Genomic DNA, 23,492 nt, shown 5'->3' on the forward strand with positions numbered 1-23,492 from the left:
GCACCTGCGCCCCCCCAAGACTGCAGTGGCCCCTGCCCCCCGCCGAGTCTTCCCTCAAGCCCAGTGCCTCCCCATCAGCTGTCGGAGCACCTGAGAAGGGCTGTCTCCCTTCCCACTATGACCCTGGGGTAGAGGCTGGGAGCCTGAGAGGGCAGGCCTGTCCTTAAAGTGCTCTGATGTGCAGTGGGACTTTCATAAGGGAGTGGGGGGTAGCAGCAGGCCAGCTCCTGCATGCCCAGCCCTATGCATGGGGTCAGGCGTGGGCCACCACTGACTCAGGTTGGTGGCCCCAGAGCAGGAGGAGCAGTGGGGACCTGGAGCCGTTATTCTCAGCGTCCGTTCCTCAAGGTTCATGCTGCTTTCTTTCCTCTTGGATCCAGGAGATTAGAACTCTAGGATTTTGTCATGTTTGGTTTGTGTTTTTGGTTTTGTTTTGTGTTGCTGCTCCTGGAAAAGTGAGCAACTTAGCCGGAGCAAAATGCGCACTCATATCTGGTACTCCCAGCCCTCCCCATCTTCCAGCCCCTGGTTGAGCACCCCCCGCAAGTCTCTCCTGAGGGTGCCCTGCCGGAGCCGTTCCCAGTTGGTGCTGCTCCGGGAGGTACTGCGAGAAACCGAGGGTGTAGGAAGGGACAGCTGGGGGCCAAAGGGGCGGCCCAGCTCCAGTTTTTCCCCTGAGTCTTTGTCCAAGCCTTCCGTGCCCGGGTTGTGGAAGGCCTGTGCGTAGCGCCGGATCCTCTGTCGGTTGAGATCCTGCCTGTCTTCTACCCTGTTGAACATGGGAGGACTTGAAACAGCCAGTTGGTGCAGAGCAGTCCCCCAGGGAGGCTCTTCTCTTGCCCACTCTATCCTCTGTCCCCACTTTAATTGGCCTTCTCCTTCTCTGCAGCTGGTGTGGGTGCAGGGGAAATGAGCCCAGCCGTGGGGCTCTTGGGTACCTGTGATGCTTTGAAGGGGGCAAGCTTCTAATGGCCCCTTCTTTAGGAGCAGACCCAGGCATAAGGCCCACTGGGCACACGGACTTCTATAGGGTCCGGGGAGCTAGATATTGTCTGAGCAAAGGGACACCCTGCTCAGGGATGCCCAGCCTGACTTTGTCACTCACCGCAGGAACCAGCGGTCCCCCAGGCCGAACTCACGCCCACAGATCCCAGAGCGGGGCCACAGGCAGCGGGGCAGCTTCCGCTCCAGCATCACTGTGGTGGCCACGACCTGTGTGTGGGGACAGAGGGGAAGGCAGAGCTGAGATTGCATGCAGGGACGTAACCTAGAGGGAGGACCCAGGGAGGAGAGGGTGCCAAGCAAAGGGACAATAGCTAGGAAACGTGGGGGCTCCTGGCTGCCCGGAGGTGATGTCTAGCACCTCTGACTGGGAGGGTGGTGGCAAGCTTGCTGACACCTCCTTGTGGGAAAGGGCACATGGCACTTGCACCCACATTCTTCGCCCGGTGATTCAATATCCAAGGCTTTGCAGGAGGGTACAGGAGACTGAGAGAACTAGTCCCAAGATGAGCGGGGACAAGGGCAAAGCAGGAACAGAGGGCTCCAGGGTAATTCGACCACACAGACATAAAGGCCGTTTATAAATATAATATAAACATCTTGGAGCCAGCAGATGGCACAGTGGTTACATCGCTGGACTCCCACATCCTTGACCATGGTTAGTCTCAGACCCAGTGGCTTGAAACTCATGCCAGGTGTGTGTGCTTGTGTGCCCAAGATCCCAGGAGGAGAATGAAGAAGGGATTGCAGGGCGATCATCCCCCGGGAGATGACTTCTCACTTTCCCTCTCACTGTCTCCATCTCTCTCTCTGGCGAGTACACATACCCTAAGACATCTTATTTTGTGAAGTTTAATACCGATACATTTTCATAAAATATTTTCCTCAGAAAACCCCATTTATCCAACTTAGGTTTTTACTCTGCTTTCTGCATAGCATGGTTAAATGCCTTCTAGTTTGGGAAGCTTCCACTTTTATTGTACTGAAATTATTTTTGTGGAGATACATTATTTTCTAAGTATTTTTTTAAATGAGAATTAGATTCATCTAATGATCTTTCACCCCTAACCAGATGATCTGACTGAAGATGGCTTCTGCTACTACAGGACATTTTCGTGGTAGTGTTTTTAATTCATCCAACTTTTCTGGGTCAAGTTTTGCAGACTTAAATATTGCCAAGAAAACTTGATACTCCAGTTTTTATTTGAGAACAAAATTTACGGAATGCATTTTTAGCCACCATTAACTTTATTTTTTGTTGATTTGTTTCTTGTTGTTTATTCTAGAAAAAAAATGAATTCATAGTCAAAAAAAAAAAAGCTGTGGGGAATTATTTTCAGTGATTCCAGTACTCCCAGTCTGATTCATTGGCACATTTTGCATGATTTGGGTACCACATGATAACTGTCCACACATATGCAGGGTTAAAAATATCCTGCTTTAGTTGGGGCTTGGCCACTTCCTTGGAGAGGAGGGATTGACCTGCGCTAGCCCTCCCAGCCACCAGATGGCTCACCTGCGCCCTCCAGAGCTCATCCCGCTCATGGGCCACTCTCCAGTGAGTGTCGCCCATCATGGCAATGAGGAGATTGAGCATGAGCAGTGTGGCGATGATGGCGAAGGCAGCATAGGTGATGCTGTACATGAAGGGCAGGTCCACATTGTAGTTGGCAGGGCCATCGATGATGGTGAGGAACAGCTCAAAAGTGCTAAACAGTGCCATGGGATAATCGTAGAAATGGCCCAGCTCCTCGGGGTCCTCTGTCTGAAAGATGATATAGAAGGCTGCTCCACCCAAGGGGGTGACGGTTACCATGGCAACCATATGCATGCCCATCCCACAGCCAGCTCTTTGCTGCCCATTTCAATCCTGTTCCCTTCATTACAGAATCACCATCCCAGCTTCCCAATGTTCCACAATTTGGGTGTGAGCCTCCTGATCCCAAGAACCACCTCTGGCCCTAACACTGGATTTCCCCCCACCTCTGAGGGATGTCTTGGCTTCAGACATTGTGTGGACTCTTTTGACCTTTTTCTTCACTCCTATGCTTCCCCAAGTTTAGCCTGAGGCTTTCTGTGCTCTCTGGGCTCCCCCAACCTTTCCCATCCATGGCCTCCATTCTGGACCAATAATTTACCTGAAGCAAAGCCCAAGATGACCACAGCCATCAGCCAACAAAATCGCATCAGATCACCAAAAATCATCTAGAGGGAGGAGGAAGCAGAGAGGTCGTCTTTGCACGTTCCCTGAGCCATTCGCCTATCTGACCTCCAGCAGGCCCACCCTCTAGATGGGTTGCAAACTGGCCTGCAGGCCAGATCTACCTGGCCCACTTGTGTGGCTCTTGAAGTAAGAAGGATTTTGCATTTTTAAAGGATTAAAAAAAAAAAAAAAAACAGAAAGAACATGCAACATAACCATGGCGACCCTCAAATCCTGGAGTATTTACTATTTGGGTCTTTACAGAAATGTTTGTGACCACTGCTCTAGGACCTTTCTCTAAAAAGCTTGGAGAGGCACTGACCTTCTGGATCATGATGGTGAAAGGGCCCAGCATCTGGAATCCTCGGGCAAAGTACATGACATTGCACCAGCCCAGCACCAGGGCGAAGGACATGGGCACCACCTCCCCATCGGCATTGGTGAGCCGCATCACCATTGTCACCAGCACCATGAAGGCATAGGTGATGCTGGAGGGAGAGTAGGGAGGGGCTGGTGAGAGGAGGCTAGGATAATCCTGGGGACCTGACAGCAACAGGGTAAGTGGAGCACTCCCCGCCCACTCAGAGTCAGCCTTCACACACTCAATATACTTGACCACACATGTACCACTGGAAAGGGATCTCTGGAGTGGAGGTTCTCTAGAGGTCAGGAATCTAGGACGTGCAATTAGAGCTCTAGTGGAAGAAGAGATATGGGTGACAGGAAAGAGACTCACATGAGGACATGGAATGGGCCCCCAAGTATTGTCTGTCCAAAGAAGCGAGTAACCCCCACTCTGAAGATGTCTGGAATCTGGAGAGATCAGAAAGACACAAAGATATGTGTAAGCCAGAGCTCACACTGGATCCCTGGGACATACAGGCTCACCCTGAACCCATCCACATTTTACCTCCACTAGTAGGATAATCACAGCCCCAATGATGGACACCAGCTCCCCCACCAGCCGGATGTCGTCCTTGGGGGTCTCATAGGCTTCCTGAGGGAGGGAAATGGAGGTCAGAGCACTCAGGGCTTCCACATATCTGCCATGCCTGTCTCTGGTGTTGGGGGCAGCCAACCCTGTCAGGTTTACTTTAACCATGGGGTTCCACTCTTCCCCACCTCTGCTCAGAGAGGAAGAGTGTGTGTGTGTTTCAGTGTGCATGTATGTTGAGTTTGTACTCATGTACTTGAGATGAGATGAGGGGTGAGGACAGGAAAGTGATCTAAGAAAGGGCAGACAACAGAGCCCTGCCCTCTGATCGGTGCATCTGCTGTTCCCATGGTGTCACCTGAAGTAGCTTCTGTTGTAAGAGGGTGTTGTCCCGAAGGCTGGTGCGATTGCTGGTCCTGGGCTTGAGGGGGCGGTAGACACAGCACGTGGTGAAGCAGATGATGTACAGCAGGTAGATGGCGCCCAGAACACAGAAGTACGGCCGCCCATACCTCTTCCACTTGAGGCTCACCAGCTCTTTCACCGGTGTCTGGTCTAGGATCTGGCGAGCCTGCCGTGGAGAGTAGAGCAGGCAGCTCAGGACACTGGATATACCCTCACCGAGCCACTCTCTGCTGAGGAGACCCCTTACCTCCCGCTTCTTGGTGGTGATGATAAGTTCCAGCAGGGACTGCTCATCCCCCGAGGAGTCTATCTCTGTGAGGTCGTAAAGAGTGGAGGTCAATGGCCCGTATGTCCACTGGATGTGCTTCCGCTTCTGCATCAGGTGTTGGAACATCTGAATGAGGATGGGGTGAATCAGGAGGAGCACGTGAAGGGAATGACCACTGGGTGTGGATGGGAAGCCTGTCCAGGAGGGTAGCACCACTGCAGGGGCTGCTCTTCATGCAGGACCACAGACTGGAGGGTGGACGGACCGTACTCATGCTGACCTCCTTGGATCCTCCTCCTCCCCCATGACTCTCTCCAAGACTTAGGAAGAGCAGGTGAGGGCTGGAGAGCTGTTGTTCTGGGGACTGAAAGGGTAGGGGGGTCTGGGTGTCATGGACAACCCCAGTGTGACCAACACCTTGGGGGAGAGAGAGAGCCGAAAGGGAAGGGGACGAGAGAGATGGGAGATGACAAGAAAACCCCAGCCTGAGCTGCGGATAGGACCTCCACATCAGGATGTGTGTCCATGTCTATTTCCTGCCAGAGCTGGCTGGGTAGGGAGAGGATCATTGAAAAGAACCTCAGGGTTGAGGAGGCCCTCACCACGGTGTTGCCCTCCACTCCAGCCAGCTTGAAGGGCGTGAGGCCCTGGTGGTTGGGCACGAGGTCCAGGGGCTGCAGGTGGTCCCCATGCCCATCGTAGGACAGCAGCAGGTTGTACATCTGGCAGGCAAAGGTTTTGTTGGGCTGGAGGACGAGGATGTGCAGCACCGTGTTTCCTGAAGAGGACACAGGGTGTCATGCGGCCACTGCCCTGGAGTCCCTGATGTCCCATCTCCACCATGTGGTTGGCCTGAGGGCTGTCCCAGCTCCTCCCTCACACCCCTGCAGCCCTCAGCTCTCACCCAGGGAGTCCTGGGCCCGGATGTCAGCTCCGTGCTCAATGAGCAGCCGTACGATCTCCTCACTGCCCACACAGGCGGCAAAGGACAAAGGGTGCTCCCCTGGGGACACAGAGGGAGCCATGGCAGGAGAGCACGAGGTGGCAGGAGGGGACAGCAGTCTCCCCCAGTGACAGCCTCTTCCTTCCCACACCTCGGCTCAGTTTGGGAACACGTGTTTACTAGAGCCAGAGGAAGGGAGATACGGAGGTGTTGGGGTGCAGATTTGGCCTCTGGTCTTACATCCTATAAGGGTTGCCCCTCGTAGCCTCCCAACACAGATTCAGCTGGGGGCCGGGCCCTGCTCAGCCCACCCTCCCTTTGCCCTTCCCACCTTCCACCTCCTAACTCCCTTTCCTCCCACCTGGCCCTGGCTCTTACCAAAGTAGATGAGGTTGTGGGGGCTGCGGTGGAAGGCAGTGCCCGTGGCCCTGGCAGAGACGCTGGCCCCGTGGGCAAGCAGGGCTCGTACCAGGTTCACATTCTGGTTCACCACAGCGATGTGCAATGCAGTCTGACCTGGCCAGAGAGACTGTGAGCCCCAGGAATCCTGCAGGGCTCTCTCTTTGTACCCATGGTGCTCCCAGGGTAGCCTGGGAAGGAGGACTGGGGGTCCTTAGGTGTTCGGGGTTCCCAAGGGATCTGGCTGCTGCTTCTCTCTTGCCCTTCTCAAAGCCCCTGGCATTTCTGGGCTCAGGTGTTCTAATGATGTGCAGTTGGGATTGACAGGAGGAAGGGGATGGAGACAGCAGGGAGAATAGGGAGTCTCAGATCCCCTCCTTAGTGTCCCTGGATTGTCTGCCACAGACTGCCTTGAAAAGTCCAGCAGGTCCCCCCTGTCCTCTCCCTCCTGAGCCCCTGGGCTCCTTACCTTCATACAGCTCAGATGTCATGGGCTCAAACACCAGCTCCGGGGCAGCCTCCATCAGCAGCATGGCGGCCTCCAGGTTGTCGTAGAGGGCCGCGACATGCAGCGCCGTCTCCCCCAGGGCTCCTGGCATGTACAGGGTAAAGTGTCAGGCAGACCCTCTGGGCCAATGCAGGGGAGGTGCTGTGTGAGGTGGGTTTTGGGGACTCTGCTCCCTACCTCTCTGGTGCACCTCAAAGGCCTCGTACTTGAGCAGCTTGTTCAGAGCCTGGATATCGTTCTCTTTGGCAGCGAGGAGGAGCGGTGACTCCCAGATCCTACCAGAGAATAGGGTAAGGAAGGTAGCCACGGTGAGCACACCCAGCTGTGGAGCAAGGGCTGATAGTTCTGCTCCATCTTGCACAGACCTGTGCGTCCCATCAGCAATGCGCCAGGCAGGTGGGCCCTTGACATGAGAGGTCACCTGACATCTCTTCTCCCAGCAGTCAGCATGAGCCAACTTTTTGCCATTTAGCTTGTGTGGGAAACTGCCAGGGACTGGTTTCCTACGTCCCTGGTTGCTGGACCAGCATACACAGTGTGTGAGAGTATCCTCGGTGCACTTCAGGGTAGGGAAGGGAGGATGTACTTACACATGCATTGTCCTCCTGACCAGCCACCTGTGACATGGTTCTGTTCTAGCCCCACCTGGCAACCTGAGACTGCCCTTCAGGCTAAGCCTTGTTCGCAGACTAGGGGAGCATAGGGTATTGGTGGAGGAAGTCAGCATACAGAGTCTAATGTGTTTCCCCTCCAGGTGGTGCTCCGCCTCCTCGGCCTCAGCATAGCCCTTTGATCCCAGTCTTCCCTTCCCTTTGACAACCTCTTCAGACTCAACCCAAAAGCAGCAGGGGCCTAGGACTAGGCTCCCCTTCCTGTTGAGTGCTCATTCATTCATCCATCCCTTCACACTCTCTCTCTGTCTCTCTGTCTTCTTTCTTTTCTTCCTTCTTTCTTTTTCTTTCTTTCTTTCATTTTTGAGAGGTTTTTACTATAGGGCACATGCGCTCACCAGAGAGACAGAGAGAGACAGAGAGAGACAGAGAGAGACAGAGAGAGACAGAGAGAGACAGAGAGAGACAGAGAGAGACAGAGAGAGACAGAGAGAGACAGAGAGAGACAGAGAGAGACAGAGAGAGACAGAGAGAGACAGAGAGAGACAGAGAGACAGAAAGTGAGAAATCCCCCCCCAGGAGGGATGGCCACACCACAATCCCTGCTCCTCCATTCTCCTCTTGGGATCTTGGGCACGCACGCACACGCGCCTGGCGTGAGTTTAAGCCACCAGGTCCGGGACTCCAACCACGGTCAACTACATGGGAGTCTAGCGACATAGCCATTATGCTAACTGCTGTTCCCTGTCTTTCTTATCACATCTTACTCTCTAAAGCTTTACTTTGATTTTTTTTTTTTTTTTTTTTTTTTTTTTTGCTGTAGGGCAGGTGTGCTCATGAGAGAGCAAGAGAGCGAGGAAGTGAGAAATCACCCCCAGGGGAATGGCCATACCACAGTCTCATCTCCTTCAGTCTCTTCTTTAGATTTTGAGCACGAACACACACGTACTTGGCATGATTTTTGAGCTGCTGGGTCTAGGACTTGAAGCATACCATTGGTCATGTGGGATCCAGTGTCTTAACCTCCATGACACCTGCTGGCTCCAACTGCCTTACTTCTTAAAGCAGATTCCTGAGTCATCGGCATCACGTGAGCAAGTACCAGCATGAAACGTGAACTCTCAGGCTCACCTTTCCATCCCGCCAATAAGAATAGACAATTGAAGACCCAAGCTGGGTACTGTCATTTGGCACACTTCGCTCAGGCCAGGAGTTGTGTGCAAGATCCTCATGCTAATACACTGGCGGAAAGCTCAGGAGCGACAATTTCAAACAGCACACATCAAAATTTAAGAAGGGGCTGGGCCCATAGCCTGGTGGTTAAGGGAGCCAGATCTCACATGGCTGACCATAGTTTGAATCCTGACTCTAGCAGTTTGAATGACGCACAGGGTATGCCGTGTGAGCACCCCAAATCCACACAAGATGGAGAAATGGAGCAGAAAGGATTGAGGCGTGATTGCATCCCCCTTGGGGCTGTACTCTCCCTCCCTCTCTTTCTAGAAAGCACACATGCCCTCTGGCAATTTAAAAATAAAAACAAGAAAAAGTTTGGGGAACAACATTCTCCCTCATTTCAGACCACCTCTCTATGGAGTGCTACTTTATATCCACTGCTAGTACCTATGATGACATAAACCCTGGCCTGCAATGATAGATGCAGAAAAACTAGAGAATCCAATTTAGAGGATTCATTTATTAAATTTCATCTGAATGTTCCCAAGCTCTTCTCTGAATTTGCTAGCATTTACCCAATTTTGGATTAATGCATCTTTTTAGTTCTCTGGCCCCTAAATCAGGTTATAATCTCTCCATACTTATTATGTACTTCTCAGTTGTTTTAGGTAAAATTGTGTTTTCTGAATCTCCAGACCATCTCTCAAATCTTATTCCTACAAATATAAAAGCCCTTTTAAAATCAGAACTTACCTAAACTAAGACACACAGTTCCCTTTTATTCAGTTTTCCCTCTCAGCCTGGATATATTTGGTCTTCCTAGTGGAGCAAATGAAATAGTTCTATTTATCTATAGATGGCCAATTACGTGACCTATAAAATGACATAGACAGAAGCTCAGTGCTGGCAGGATAAAATCTACTCTGAGAACTAGGAGAGGAGGCAGCCAGAAGAAGGGAAATGAGGTCGTTCACCTCCCCTGACCACATGCCACGTGGGCATCTTCCAGGACCTGTCAACCTAACATCTAAGGTCCTCTCTCCACTCAGCCCCTACCTCCTTGTCCCTACGAACCCTTATGATTATACATCCTCGTTTTCTAGCTCAAGATTAGCAAAATACTCTCCTAACTAACTTCCTTGCAAACCATTAGTTTGTCGTAAGCCATGGCATGTTTTTCTATGCAAAAAAAAAATCATGACTTTCCCGACAACCCAATACCTCCCCCCAAGGTAACCTTTTCAATGTTGCCAAGATCATCTTTGTAAGCGGCAAATGTAATCACAGTTTACAGAAGTCTGATGGGGCCTTACATTCCCAAAGAGAAGGAACACAGAGGTCTTGTACAATCTTTGTGCAGCTACCTTTCCACCCGCTCTCTGTTCCTCCCACTCGCTCTATATGTGGCACTTCGATCTCACTGCATGCCTCAGCACTGCAGAGCACACCGTTCTCCCTCTGCCTGTGCCCACAGGCTCCTTCCTCCCCCAATTCAACTCCCCCACCCTGTCGATTGTTCATTGTCTCTTCTGTACTCTCTAGACCTAGGAACGCACTAGCATGGAGTCAACACACACTAACACTAGCCATGCCAAAGGCATTGGGCCTTACTGCCCCCTCACTATCTCCATCAGCCACACTAAACCAACCTTGAGCAAACATACAATCGAAGTAAAAACTAGCATGCTTGGTATGCAAACACAGCTGCAAAACAAGTTTTTTACACCCTTTTCCACCACCTCCACTCCAGCTGCTTGCCCAAACCCCTCCTCTATAGACAGTCTAGAGCCACGCTAGAATGGGGGAGGAGGGGAGTTGGGAACAGAACACACACACACACCAAAAACAAACAAACAAACAAACAAAACAAACAAACGAACAAAAACAATAGAGAATACCGGCCCCGACACACCACGTATCACACACCCAGACACACGCACCATCCCTGGGAAGTCTTTTACTCTCTGCTCTGGCTTTTACTCCAGCTTCGTTACTGGGTATTGCCAGTAGCGTCTGTCTCTTTCTCTACAGTCGAGGACTTGGAAGGCAAGTACCAGAACACCTGTCTCTGTGTCTTTGTATCTATTCCCTGGCCTCTTCTAACTCACTCCCAGTCTTGTGCTCCATTTTGACCAAATGTCTGAAAGTTTAAGGACAAAGAGAGAAATGAACCCAAGGGAGCACTTTATCCAAGCACAGACTTCTAATCTCTGCAATATGTCTGTTGCATCATCTGTGACAAGCCCAGAGATTTTCCTTTTTGTCTCTGCACATCTCTTAACCCATAAATGTCTCCCACACTCCTACGTCTTCTATGTATTCTTCCTTCTGCCTCTGCTAAAGCCCCAATGGCCTGGGGAAGGACAAGGAGCTACTGTTGACCAAGGTTGCCAGAGTTACCAACCAAAAATACAGGATGCTCAGTTTAGTTGGAATGTTCGATACACAGCTAATGGTTTTAGTATAGATACACCCCCATACATTATCTGGAATATACTTATGCTAACAAGTTATGCACTGTTTATCTGGAATTTAAATATTCACATTGAGCATGTGTCTTATATTTCATCTGGCAACCTAGTCAGACTACACTCTGGGTGAAGAATCAGCTTATGACCCAGTCCACAAAGATCAGTGGAGAACTGGTCTCTGGTTGCAAACAGAGCCCAGCAAAATTGCCAATGCATGGATGGGTTCCCAGGGAACTGGGTAGAGCCATTACTTGACATCGTAGGGCCACCAGGCGACAGGAGAGAAAGGTTTAGGTTGCATTTTGGGAGTTAGACTCCAAGAAAACCCCTGATTGTCCTTGAGCTTTAGAAAGGAGGGTCATAAAGCAGGCCTATCCAAAGATTCTTCTGCTTGAGGCGCAAGTAATTTTTCTATAGCAGCTCATCCTGCATAGGACTGCCTCCCCCCAAGCAAAGAATTATCTTTTGCAAGATGCTAACAGTGCCAAGGCAGAGAAATCTTGACTCAGAGGTACAATTATACAGAATGCATTTTTGAAAAAGGATTATTCACACTAAAAAGAATTAGGAATTCCCTAAGCATAAAAAATACTTTCTTGCAGATCATTAAATACTCAACTAAGGGAGAAACAAAAAGGTGAAGATTTTTAAGCTCCCACTGATTAAGTAGCAAAAGGAAATTATAGAGCAAAGCTGAAATTATGACAATATGAGAAGTATTTTCAAGTTCTAGAATGGCTTATTTGGCAATTAATTAGAAAATTGAGCAGTCTGGTTCTGTAGCAGGTGACAAAGGCCCAGTTCTGAAGGTACAACACAACACCCCACACTGTTTTGTTGAGTAAATGAATCAGTGCTTTCCTCCTCGGGCCACCAAGCGAAGTCAGTCCGGACCGCCCTTCTCTCGGTGCCCTCCGCCCCATCCCCTCCTCAGTCCTGGGTCCTCCTGGGATGGACGCCGGCATATGCCTCTGCTTGAATCACATTTTGGTTTGGGTTGCTGAGAAACAAGGCAGGTTCAAGACAGTCTTGAGGAAGGCTCAAGTTAGAATTATACAGCTAGAACGTCCCTAGAAATCACATCTAATCTGTTCATGTAACTTATGGAGAAAGGCCCAAAGTCTTGAAGTGACTTGTCAGAGCAAGTCAGAGGCAGAGCAGGATGAGGGCCCCACTCACCATTTCTCTACCCCGTTCTCTGTTAGTCAGGCTTGGAAGAGGGGTTAGAGAAGTCCTGGGGCTAGGGGTGAGGACAGGCATGTGCCCTGCGATTTCTCACACACGCCCTCTCAGACAGGTGTGGCCTTTGGGTAAAGGTGAAGGTGATTTGCAATGTGCTTGCTGGAGTGCAGCCACGTCGCTAGGGGTGCAGACCTGTTAGAATGTCTAAGCCCCCCCAGCCCTGCCATCACTGGGAGGTGAGTGCTACTGCAATTACTTGATCATCATAATAATGGTTGTTGACCATGCTTTTCAGTTTACAAAGTGGCACCACACTTCTGCTCTTTTTTGGTTTTAAGTTTATTTATTTCATGAGAAAGGCACAGGAAGACAAGCACCCTCAACAGGTTCTCCCTTCACAGTCCTCTCCCACAGCCTCCCCGGCCATCCAGGATCAGGCCCACAAGCTGGCACCTACAGGTTAACCTGATACCTGAATCCACAGCTTCTACCTGGCTTCAGCATCACCGAGTGGTCTCAACTTCGGCACCCTGTGGCTGGGCCCATCACCGTCACTCTTTTCAATCCTCTGACAAGAGCTGAGTGATTCTCCCATGTTTCAGAAAAGGAAACTGAGGCAGCACAGCCCAACGGTTGCCAGAAGATTGAACAAAGTTAAGGCAGGCCGCTTGGCCAAGAACTTAGCCCTAGGCTCTTACCACTCAATTAAGTGGTTCTTCTAGTTTTTTGGCTCCTCCTGATTTTCCTTGAGCAAAGAAAGGGGGCAGGCCAGCACAGTGACCACAGAAGGGGGAAATAGCAGCCATGTGTGGGGAGAAGGCAGACGTTGGGCACTGTAGGCTGCTTCCCACCAGTTTGGGTTCTTGGGGATGGGATGGCTCTGGGAATGGCATGGGAAAGCCAAGTCAGGGAGGTGGGGGGAGCTATGTAGAAACTTGGAGTTGGCTACCTTCCTAACTGCCACCACTCCTTTCCACAGTAAGCAACTGTGTGTACATGTAAGCAGATGTGCCCGCACACACTGACTGAGGCAGTGGCATGCAGCGTGCCTGAGAGTCCCGGGATTTGCATTTCAGACACTCCAGTTCACATATGCTCACATGACCAACCAAAGGGAAACTGGCCGCTGCGTGCACTGTCTCCCTCCAAACTGCTCCCCTCGGGGAATCAAAGTGCTAGCGTAAGAACAGGCAGCTCTGAGGTCAGGCAGCCTCTGTGACTCTGCCAGCACACTTCACAGCAGCTAGGTCAGACGCAACAGCTTCCTCCTCTATGCTCCCGTGATGTGATACCCTCCTGTGGCCCTCACCAGGCTCGCCTGGAAACCAGGCATATGCATGTTGGCACATCTTGCCAATTGGGATGTGAACTCTTTGAGGTCTGGGTTCTATGACCTGGAGGTTAAAGGATTCAGATCTCCCATAGCTGACTAAGCAGTTCAAATCCTAGACCCAGCAGCTTCAAAAACACTCCGGTCATGTGTGCATGTGCACGTGCCCCAAATCCCAACAGGATGACGAAATGGAAGGCAAGGGATCGTGGCCACGCCCTGTTGGAAGTGCTTTCTCCTCCTTCCATGTCTGCTCTCTCTGGCCAGCACATGTGCCCTCTGACAAACAAACATAAAAAGGGGACAGAGAGAATGTGAGCTCCTTAAATGTGTTGTATTCCTTTTCTGTAAACTTGGTGGAGTGTCTTCTGCCCAATAAAAGCTTCATGATTGGAAATGAGAAAATGCAAGCCCAAGGAAAGATCGTCTAGAAGCAATGAGAGAACATCAGGGGTTCAGCTTGGATCCTAACAATGTGGATTTAGGCAGAGGAGCCTGCCTGACTGAGACCCAGGGAAGGCCAACTGCAGAGAGAGGATTGCCAGATTCCCTTTCATTCTGGAGGCACCTCACAGCCCTCCCTCTCAGGAGACCAGGCCCTATCCCCTGGAGTCCCACCACACCCCACCCCATGGCCACCATATGACTTCTGGGCATGAATTTGGCCTTCACCACTTCCTTGCTCTAGGGCTCCACTTAGTCTCATTCAGTGGGAATGGCAGGACCTCCCTTCCTGGGGCTGTTGCTGGGTTTCTGTAAGGTAAGGTGGTTCTCTCTCCCATCAGTGCCCCTGTTGACCATGCTTTTCAGTTTACAAAGTGGCACCACACTTCTGCTCTTTTTTGGTTTTAAGTTTATTTATTTCATGAGAAAGGCACAGGAAGACAAGCACCCTCAACAGGTTCTCCCTTCACAGTCCTCTCCCACAGCCTCCCCGGCCATCCAGGATCAGGCCCACAAGCTGGCACCTACAGGTTAACCTGATACCTGAATCCACAGCTTCTACCTGGCTTCAGCATCACCGAGTGGTCTCAACTTCGGCACCCTGTGGCTGGGCCCATCACCGTCACTCTTTTCAATCCTCTGACAAGAGCTGAGTGATTCTCCCATGTTTCAGAAAAGGAAACTGAGGCAGCACAGCCCAACGGTTGCCAGAAGATTGAACAAAGTTAAGGCAGGCCGCTTGGCCAAGAACTTAGCCCTAGGCTCTTACCACTCGGCTCCTCCTGATTTTCCTTGAGCAAAGAAAGGGGGCAGGCCAGCACAGTGACCACAGAAGGGGGAAATAGCAGCCATGTGTGGGGAGAAGGCAGACGTTGGGCACTGTAGGCTGCTTCCCACCAGTTTGGGTTCTTGGGGATGGGATGGCTCTGGGAATGGCATGGGAAAGCCAAGTCAGGGAGGTGGGGGGAGCTATGTAGAAACTTGGAGTTGGCTACCTTCCTAACTGCCACCACTCCTTTCCACAGTAAGCAACTGTGTGTACATGTAAGCAGATGTGCCCGCACACACTGACTGAGGCAGTGGCATGCAGCGTGCCTGAGAGTCCCGGGATTTGCATTTCAGACACTCCAGTTCACATATGCTCACATGACCAACCAAAGGGAAACTGGCCGCTGCGTGCACTGTCTCCCTCCAAACTGCTCCCCTCGGGGAATCAAAGTGCTAGCGTAAGAACAGGCAGCTCTGAGGTCAGGCAGCCTCTGTGACTCTGCCAGCACACTTCACAGCAGCTAGGTCAGACGCAACAGCTTCCTCCTCTATGCTCCCGTGATGTGATACCCTCCTGTGGCCCTCACCAGGCTCGCCTGGAAACCAGGCATATGCATGTTGGCACATCTTGCCAATTGGGATGTGAACTCTTTGAGGTCTGGGTTCTATGACCTGGAGGTTAAAGGATTCAGATCTCCCATAGCTGACTAAGCAGTTCAAATCCTAGACCCAGCAGCTTCAAAAACACTCCGGTCATGTGTGCATGTGCACGTGCCCCAAATCCCAACAGGATGACGAAATGGAAGGCAAGGGATCGTGGCCACGCCCTGTTGGAAGTGCTTTCTCCTCCTTCCATGTCTGCTCTCTCTGGCCAGCACATGTGCCCTCTGACAAACAAACATAAAAAGGGGACAGAGAGAATGTGAGCTCCTTAAATGTGTTGTATTCCTTTTCTGTAAACTTGGTGGAGTGTCTTCTGCCCAATAAAAGCTTCATGATTGGAAATGAGAAAATGCAAGCCCAAGGAAAGATCGTCTAGAAGCAATGAGAGAACATCAGGGGTTCAGCTTGGATCCTAACAATGTGGATTTAGGCAGAGGAGCCTGCCTGACTGAGACCCAGGGAAGGCCAACTGCAGAGAGAGGATTGCCAGATTCCCTTTCATTCTGGAGGCACCTCACAGCCCTCCCTCTCAGGAGACCAGGCCCTATCCCCTGGAGTCCCACCACACCCCACCCCATGGCCACCATATGACTTCTGGGCATGAATTTGGCCTTCACCACTTCCTTGCTCTAGGGCTCCACTTAGTCTCATTCAGTGGGAATGGCAGGACCTCCCTTCCTGGGGCTGTTGCTGGGTTTCTGTAAGGTAAGGTGGTTCTCTCTCCCATCAGTGCCCCCTCTCCCCCCCTCACTGCCCCTACCATTTTTACATGGTCATCCCATATTTATTTAGTTGCCTGCATATCTTCCTTTTGTCTGGTTGACTACACAGACTAGGAAACTCCCCTTCCAGGCAATTTCAGCATCCTCCAGGGAAGCCCACACCCAAACAGGAGTTAATACTCCAGGTATGTGGTATCTGGAAAAAGGGAGCTAGGAAACTGTGGAAGCAGAGGGGGAGATCAGGGGACAGAGGGCGATCCCTCCAGTGGGTGGCACAGGCCTTCCTAGCCAAGGAAAAATGGGGGCAGCCAAGACAAGTGGATGCAGACTCTTCTTAGCCAGGCTGCTTGCTGCAGCCCAGGTCGTCCAGCCCGTCCCCTCGCACAGAAGCACACAGGGAGCCTCCAGCACCCTGTCCATGCTGCGTGCCTGGCTCCCCCAGCCCCAGGGTCCTGAGAGTGGGAAGAGGATGCGTGGAAGCAGTGACGACCTATCTCAAACAATGCCATTCTGTTGCCCCAACATGTCATCAGTCAAACATGTGCACTGGCCCCCACTCTCTCAGGCCTCGGGAGAGAGGTGGGCGTCCAGTGTCACAGACAGAAAGCCAGAGCTCAAAGAAGCACATCCCCAGCCCAGAGTCCCTGAGCAAAGGAGAACACTCGGGAGCCTGGCAGTCTCCTGTCAGGTTTACGCAGGTCGCTGCTTTTGGAGGCGAAGAAAGACCCTAAGACCCAGTTTAGAATAGACATCCACCTGCCTCTTTAGGGACCCAGGGAAAGTTCCTAAAGGCAGGACTTCCTTCCAGCATGCCACCGACTGGGTGGGGCAGTCCATAGCAAACCACCTGGACTGTCCCCATATTGATTTGATTGAGTCCCCCGCCTCTCCTACTCCTAACGCTCTCTAGCTGTCATGGGAGAAGGGTATCAAATGAATCGGGGGAACTTTCCAGGGGCTCAAAGCATCAGGTGTGATTTTCTTTGGGATTAAACTCCATATCCCTTCAAATTTCTCAACCTGAACGAGAGAGTGGGTCAGCGTGGTTCCTAAGCACAGCTGCCATTCTGACAGGTTACCCCCAAGGCCCCCACACACAAGAGAAATAAACCCAGGACTGGTCCAAGCTTTGACAACTTCACACCCTAGCCCCCCCACCCCCCACCCACCCAGTGCCTGCACACAGTAGGGCCTGCCTGGTGTGTGATGCATAGGAATGGCAACTATTTTCACATGTTGTCTTATGTTGTGGTTTCTGATCTCTGCTTCCTTCATTCACTCATTTATTCAGTATGTGTGTGTGTGCTTCAAAAAGTTCATGGAAAATGGAATTAAAATAGGAAGTTTATTTTGATGCAACAATTTCAAAATCCATACATAGTTGTTTCACAATACATATTTTCTCTTCTCTATTTTATCATTTCTTATTCACATTTAACTGTTGTACATCTTTGTGGGTACAACAGGGCTTTTCAAAGCATGCCTGCAGTGCATGACAGTCAAACCAAAGCTAATGCCCTGTTCGTCATTGAATGCGCCTCATATATATGGTGTTTCTGCCAGAGAGCCTGTCCTATGGGCAGGGAATAGAGACGCACAAAGCCGTGTCCTGACCCCCAGCCCCTCCTGAGGTCGGGGGCTGTGACACTGGAACCTCAGCCCCCAACCACAATCTCAACAAGGTACTTGCCTTTAGGAAGCTCCCGCAAGAGGTTCTCAGAATCTCAAGGATGCTGAACACCTGTGCCCATCTAGGCCCTCCTCTCCCACCTGGCTCCCTGGGGCACTGGCCCCATAGGCCCAGACAACATGTTCCTAGGGAGATAGTACCGACCCGGAGTACCATCTGCTCATCCAGAGGTGCCTAACAAAGACAGAGGCCAGGGGCTGAGAGGCAGAGGTGCAGCCTGGGTGGGAAGGGAAGCAGGTTGGGGCGAGTCTTACCTTTTCTGCTGCAACAGATTCAGCTCATCTCGGCTCTGAGCCCAGGACTCCCGTCTCTGGAACCATCTGCAAAACTTGCTCCACAGGCAAAGAATTAGGCTCTTCTCCTTGGGCAGCGACAACCCCATGGGGTGTAGGGCTGGTTCCTTGAGGGGCTGTCGCCTGGGCCGGACCCTGGCTGGATTCAGCCTTGAGGCCACATCAGCACCACCCAGGGCCAGCCTGCCCTCTACCTGTAGAGGTCCCGTCTTCTACGGCCCCTGTGTGCCCCCTAGGAGTCTCCTCGTGGGTGCTCCAGCCAGTCTGGAGAGGGCTCGAGTTTGTTACACTTGGCAGAGCTGGGACTCCTTGTGAGCTGGTCTGTCAGGAGCTCCTGCTGGGAGTGAGCAGGAGCTGTACAGACACTCCCTCCCTCCTTCCAAATTACCTGAGATTTAAAGAGACAGACTGCAGACCTGCCTCCAGTGAGGCCCTGTGTCAACTCCTGCTCTTCTCCACCCAGGTCTCTCTACCTGCCCCCAGGCCAGTCACAGCAAGGGAGGCCTTCTGAGAGCTAGGAGAGGCCTACCCTGGACTTTGAGACACCTGCAAGGAGTGACCTTTATTGGAAAGACTTGAACAGGTTAAGCTAGCCTGAGAGACTCAAGACAGTGAAGGAGGAGACAAGGAGTCAGGGCAGGCCATTCCCAGTACTGAAGAGCGCCAGGAGCAGTGAGCTCCGCACTTTCTCACAGCTTTCCTGTTGTGTCTACTTGCTTGCTCTCCGCTCTGTGCCTCCCTTCTATACCCTGAGACTTGGGTTTCCTTAGAAATGCTGGCTTAATGTCTTGCCTGACCTAATATTACAGGTATTTAAATAGCAAAGATTCTTCATTCTCACAAGCTCTTCTCTTAGTCTCCTCACTGAATTTCATTGTACACTTTTTCTCCGAAGGACCTGATAGTTTAAGTGTAAATATTTTAGCTCCTTCTACAGTCTCTGATATAATTATTTGTTGTTTTTATCTTATCTTTTTTACAGTCTTTGAAAGATGTGAAGTGCATTCGAACTCGCCCACCAGGGCACAAAGCCTAACTGTGACAGAACCTTGCTCTGAGGTCTTGGAGAGCTTTTCCAGAGAAGGGTTGCAGATAAAACACAGGACCCCCAGGTAGCTGAATTTCCGATAAACAGTAATATTTTAGTGTAAATATGCCCACGTTCGGCCAGTGTCTTACCTGGCAGTCTTCCCGGGAAGCAACACTTACTCACCCACTACTGCACACGAGGCCTTTCATGGAGGACTCCCAGGAAACCCGTGAGGCAGGTATTGTGACCACATTTCCCTACGGAAAAAACCTGGAGCTCAAATGGATAAAGTAAGTCACCCGAGGTGTCGACGTGGCAGAGGCAAGATTGAAACTCCCCAGACTTCAGAGCCCACACCCTCTCATTCACCTGGTGAAGGGGCTGCAGAGGTGAGTGACCTGCATGGTCGACCAGTAGGAAAGATCCTGACATCGAGCACAGCCTAGTCTCCTCCCAAGAGGGGACATTGAATTTCGACGAAGACAGTAGAAGCCTCCTGGAAACCAACCACCCAGTTCACCTTCCCGTTGGAAAGCAGTGGAGGTTCCAGCTCGGCTGTTCCAGATGATTCGAAGTCCCAGGCCAGCCATGGCCCCATGGCCTTGCGCAGGGTGTCTGGCAGTCAGAGGTGTAGGCGTCTAGCTCCAGAGTCTCTTTGCCTAACTGTCTCTCATTTAGAGAGCTGGCAGATGGAGAGTGTGAGCACAGATGTGTGCATGTGTATGCATGTGTGTCATGTGCACATGTGGCATGTCTGCTGTGTGTGGTGTGTATATATAACGTGTCTATGTCATGTCTGGCATGTGCTTGTCTGTATGGCATGTCATATGAAATGCGTGTGTGTGTGTATGGTATGTGTGCTTTGTGTATGTGGAAATGGAATGTGTGATATGGCAGGAATGTGAGTGTGTGTATGGTACCTGGCATGCCTGTGGTGTACGTGTTGTGCATGTGTCTTTGTGTCATGTGTACAGTGTTTATAACGTGTAAGTATGCTGTATGTGTGTGGTATGGGTAGTGTGCCTCTACAGTGTCTGGGTATGGTAAGTGTGGTGTTTTGCATGTGTGTGTGTCTTATGCGGTGTGTGTACAGTATATGTGAGTGTGTGTATGTGCATGACTTGTATGCAGGGAGGGGGAATACTAAGCTATAGAGACAAAGCACAGAGGGGCTGCCTCCAGATGGAAAGCTGCAGGTATCCCTGTCAGAGCCAGGGCCAGGCCGTATAGCCCTGAGCAAACAGTGCAGATCGATTAACTGCCTTCCCCACCCACCCAGGGGTCAGTGGGTTCAAGCAGGGTGGGGGGAAGGTGCTGGAATCCAAACCTTGAACTCAGGACCTTTGTGCCCATTAGCCAGTGTTTGTCCACCTGCTGACCCACCCTACCTGTTCTGTTCTACTTAGCACCAGGTAAAGACCCCACTGTAATCTGGAGAGGGAGGGGACCGGCAGCTAGGGGCCTGGAAGACTGGAGGGCAGTCTTCCACTTCCCTTCCCTGCCTCAGCATCCTGCACCTGGTGTTGCCTTTGTGTAAGTGGATGATGACAGGTGGAAAACTGAGACTAGACTCAAAATAGGGGTGGAGGGAAGGTGGCTGGATACAAGCTCCTGCCAGTGTTCTCTCAGTCCTTGGGCTCAATGTTGGGTACTTGGGACAGTGGGGAAAGTAGCCCTGGAGTGGCAGGTCTACCTGCTGGACCAGCAAAGGCTCATTCACTCTCCGCCTCACATCTTAAATCTACATTTCCTGAGCCTTCCCGCATTGTTGGCTCCCAGGACAGGAAGGATGCCTCCTTCTATCTTGACAATGGTGGCATGGCCCCATTCCCACATGAAGGTCTGTGTCATTCCTCACTGGGACAGCACCTCTCAACACAAGAGGAGTGGGTTCTGCAACCCAGAATCACAGTGTCCACAAGCAGGAGGCTGCTGGCGTTGGGGGTGAGGGGATGAGAGGGCAGTCACAGGGCCTGGTCTCCTCTGTGACACTTGCCATCTCATCCTCCCTAAGTGCCCTTACCCAGACCCTATTTGGGGCTGAGCAAGTCACCATCTCTCTCAATGCTCCTATCTCTAAGGATGAGTGAGCTCAAACTTGGGGCAGCTACCCTGGACCTCATGTTGGCTTCCATCAAGCCCTGGGGACACCTGGAGGCGTCAGGGACTGAGGCCCATGGGGAAGGGAGGAGGGTCTAGAACAGGCTGAAATGTGCAGGAGAGGGTTCTTCTAACAAGTCTTTCCTGCCTTAGTCTGAGCCTCAGGAGGCCAGGGCAGCAGCTAACAGAGTAGGACTGGCCTCTGAGAGTCCCCCAGCAGGGGCTGGGGCCGGAGGCGTCAGGAGTGTCACCTGTGTGTGCTAGCCGGCACTGTGTGGGGCAGTAGGAGCTGTTGCGTGCTGACCTCTGCATCAGGGCCCAATTTTTTACATGGACACTGCTGACGTTTGGGAACAAATCCTTCTTTTCTGGGGGGGGGGGCAGGGGGCGGGGAGGGACAAATGCCCTAGGCATTCCGGGATGCTAGAGCATCTGAGTATCCACTCACTAATGGCAGTGGTCACCCTGTCCCCTCCCTACCCTCAACCATGACAGATGTCTTTGGGCATTGTCCAAGGCCCACTGCATGACAAAATCATCTTCCACTGAGAATCGTTGACTTAGGACGAAAGTGTGCATACATGCCATTTTTTCCCTGGCTTGTCCTCTCTTTTGGTCGGTTCTGTGTCTATGATCCTCCGGGTTTTCTTTTCAAATGACTTCTGTCACTGGGCAAGTATATCTCTGCTCCTTGGTTTCAGTCTCTGTGCGAGGGTGTGTGTATAAGGCATGCGTGTGGTAATTGGTATGGTATGTATGTGTTGTGGTATGGGAGGTGTGTGCAGTAGGAGTTGTGGTATATGTGGGGTGTGGGGGCATGCCTATGTGTGTTGCATGTGATGTGTAGTGTATAGTATGTTTGTGTGCTGTATGTGAGATAGGCTATATGTGATACGTTGTGTGTGATGTGCGCACATGCACTGTAGATTGTGTGTCTTCTATTATACGTGTGTGTTGTGAGCACGTGTGTATGTGTATTGTGTGTCATGCATGCATGTGTTTGGGTGTACTGTGCATTTCCTGTGTGTGCACCTTTGCGCCTGTCCATGACCCTCGCTAGGCTCTCTGTGGAACCTGAGATCTCTCTTTTCTCTCTCCTCTGATCTCAACCTCTGCCTCCTTCCAGTGTGCTCTGTCTGACCCGTGCCCTTGGAGGGGTCCCCTCAGCTCTGCAGGCAAGGGCAGGCTGGGTACAGCAGCCCAGGAGCTGCGAGGATGGAGCTGGCCCAGGGCAGTGAGGGCAAACCGACTGCTCACTCAGCTTGGAGTTTGTTCCAGTCACTGGGTTCACGAGCCCTGAGTGCCAGCTCACAAAGCCTGCAAAGGAGCCGATGGCAGGGCCACGCGCGCACACCCACACACACACACACACACACACACACACACATCATGTCACAATCGCTGCCCTAGCAGAGAGAACTGTGGGCTGCTCAGATCTCGGAGGGGGAGCAGGGCGAGGCAGGCTCTGGTGCGGGCACTTTCTTTCCCGGCATGGCACTGTATGCTGAAACCCTCAAGGCCCTCTTCAAACATCCTGCAGTTCTGAGGTAGTCTGAGTCACAGGTGGCTCTGTGTGTACACACGGTCTTCAGCTTTCACAGGTCAGGAGGTCTCCTTTGGTGAGAACTGTCACACACTTCCCCCCAACATGGCAGTGCTTCCTGCTCTCCTGTCCCATCCCGAACCCTCATTTCCTACCACCTCCCTCCTGGGCCCCACTGAGCCTTCACTCCATGGGGGAACTTCGGACTCCATGTACTTCCTTGGAACATTCTGGGAAGTGTGGACAAATAGATGCTGCAGTGCTGAGTTGGCAGAGACGGGCCCTGAGAGGCAGAGGCCATGACGAGCAGCACCGTGCAGCCAGTCCCACCTTCTCAGCCGAGCACGTGCTCGTTATTTGGTGTGATTTATGCATGGAGTATGTTATGTCAGATGAGCCCACGTTATGGCGCTGTTTGAGAGAGGACCGAGTGTGTGCATGTGCACATAGATCTGCCTGTTTTCCGGCTTCCTTCCAGTAGTCTATAGATTTCCAAAGCCACAGGAGTCTAGTCCTCTTAGACCCCTGCCCCTTTACAGAACGTGCCCTAAGGGCATATACGGACATGTACACAGGAGCATCCTCCCCTCCTTTTCTGTCCATTTCCCCACTCTCTGCTGGTTCTCACCTCTCTCCCCTCCTCCCCACCTCTGAGGTGGAAGGCTCTTTGGTCCAGCTTTGAGAGAGCTCACATGGACTGTGGTTGAGCACCTTGCTTCCTGAATCCCCATCCAGAAGGGCTGGATTGGGAGAATGGGTGCTGTCCTCAAGGATTCGCGAGGAGGCCTGAAGCTATAGAGGAAATCT

General features: G+C 51.7%; 1 protein-coding gene across 1 annotated transcript; it reads right to left on the bottom strand.

Moving 5' to 3' along the window:
* Positions 1 to 21: 21 nt before the first annotated feature.
* On the bottom strand, positions 22 to 18,212 carry TRPV6 (transient receptor potential cation channel subfamily V member 6). Its single transcript, XM_006145079.3, has 15 exons — positions 17,974 to 18,212; positions 6,840 to 6,937; positions 6,624 to 6,746; positions 6,134 to 6,271; positions 5,717 to 5,815; positions 5,415 to 5,590; positions 4,792 to 4,938; positions 4,498 to 4,710; positions 4,116 to 4,202; positions 3,942 to 4,018; positions 3,528 to 3,693; positions 3,141 to 3,207; positions 2,519 to 2,787; positions 1,106 to 1,212; positions 22 to 769 (listed from the first exon to the last, which is right to left on the bottom strand). The coding sequence occupies exons 1-15, from the start codon at positions 18,099 to 18,101 to the stop codon at positions 487 to 489; spliced, it is 2,178 nt and encodes a 725-aa protein (XP_006145141.1). The 5' UTR covers positions 18,102 to 18,212; the 3' UTR covers positions 22 to 486.
* Positions 18,213 to 23,492: the final 5,280 nt, after the last annotated feature.

Source organism: Tupaia chinensis, unplaced genomic scaffold, assembly GCF_000334495.1.
Source record: "Tupaia chinensis unplaced genomic scaffold, TupChi_1.0 Scaffold000140_1, whole genome shotgun sequence".
NCBI lineage: Eukaryota > Metazoa > Chordata > Mammalia > Scandentia > Tupaiidae > Tupaia > Tupaia belangeri.

Bases quoted from the DNA above. Each gene is read 5' to 3' on its own strand.
- TRPV6 (XM_006145079.3), bottom strand. From the start codon at position 18,101: ATGGGGTTGTCGCTGCCCAAGGAGAAGAGCCTAATTCTTTGCCTGTGG. The intron at 3,694-3,941 runs GTGAGTCTCTTT...CTCTCCCTCCAG, and splicing joins GGCCCATTCCATGTCCTCAT to CATCACCTATGCCTTCATGG. The intron at 2,788-3,140 runs GTAAATTATTGG...TGGGTGGAGCAG, and splicing joins CATCTTGGGCTTTGCTTCAG to CCTTCTATATCATCTTTCAG.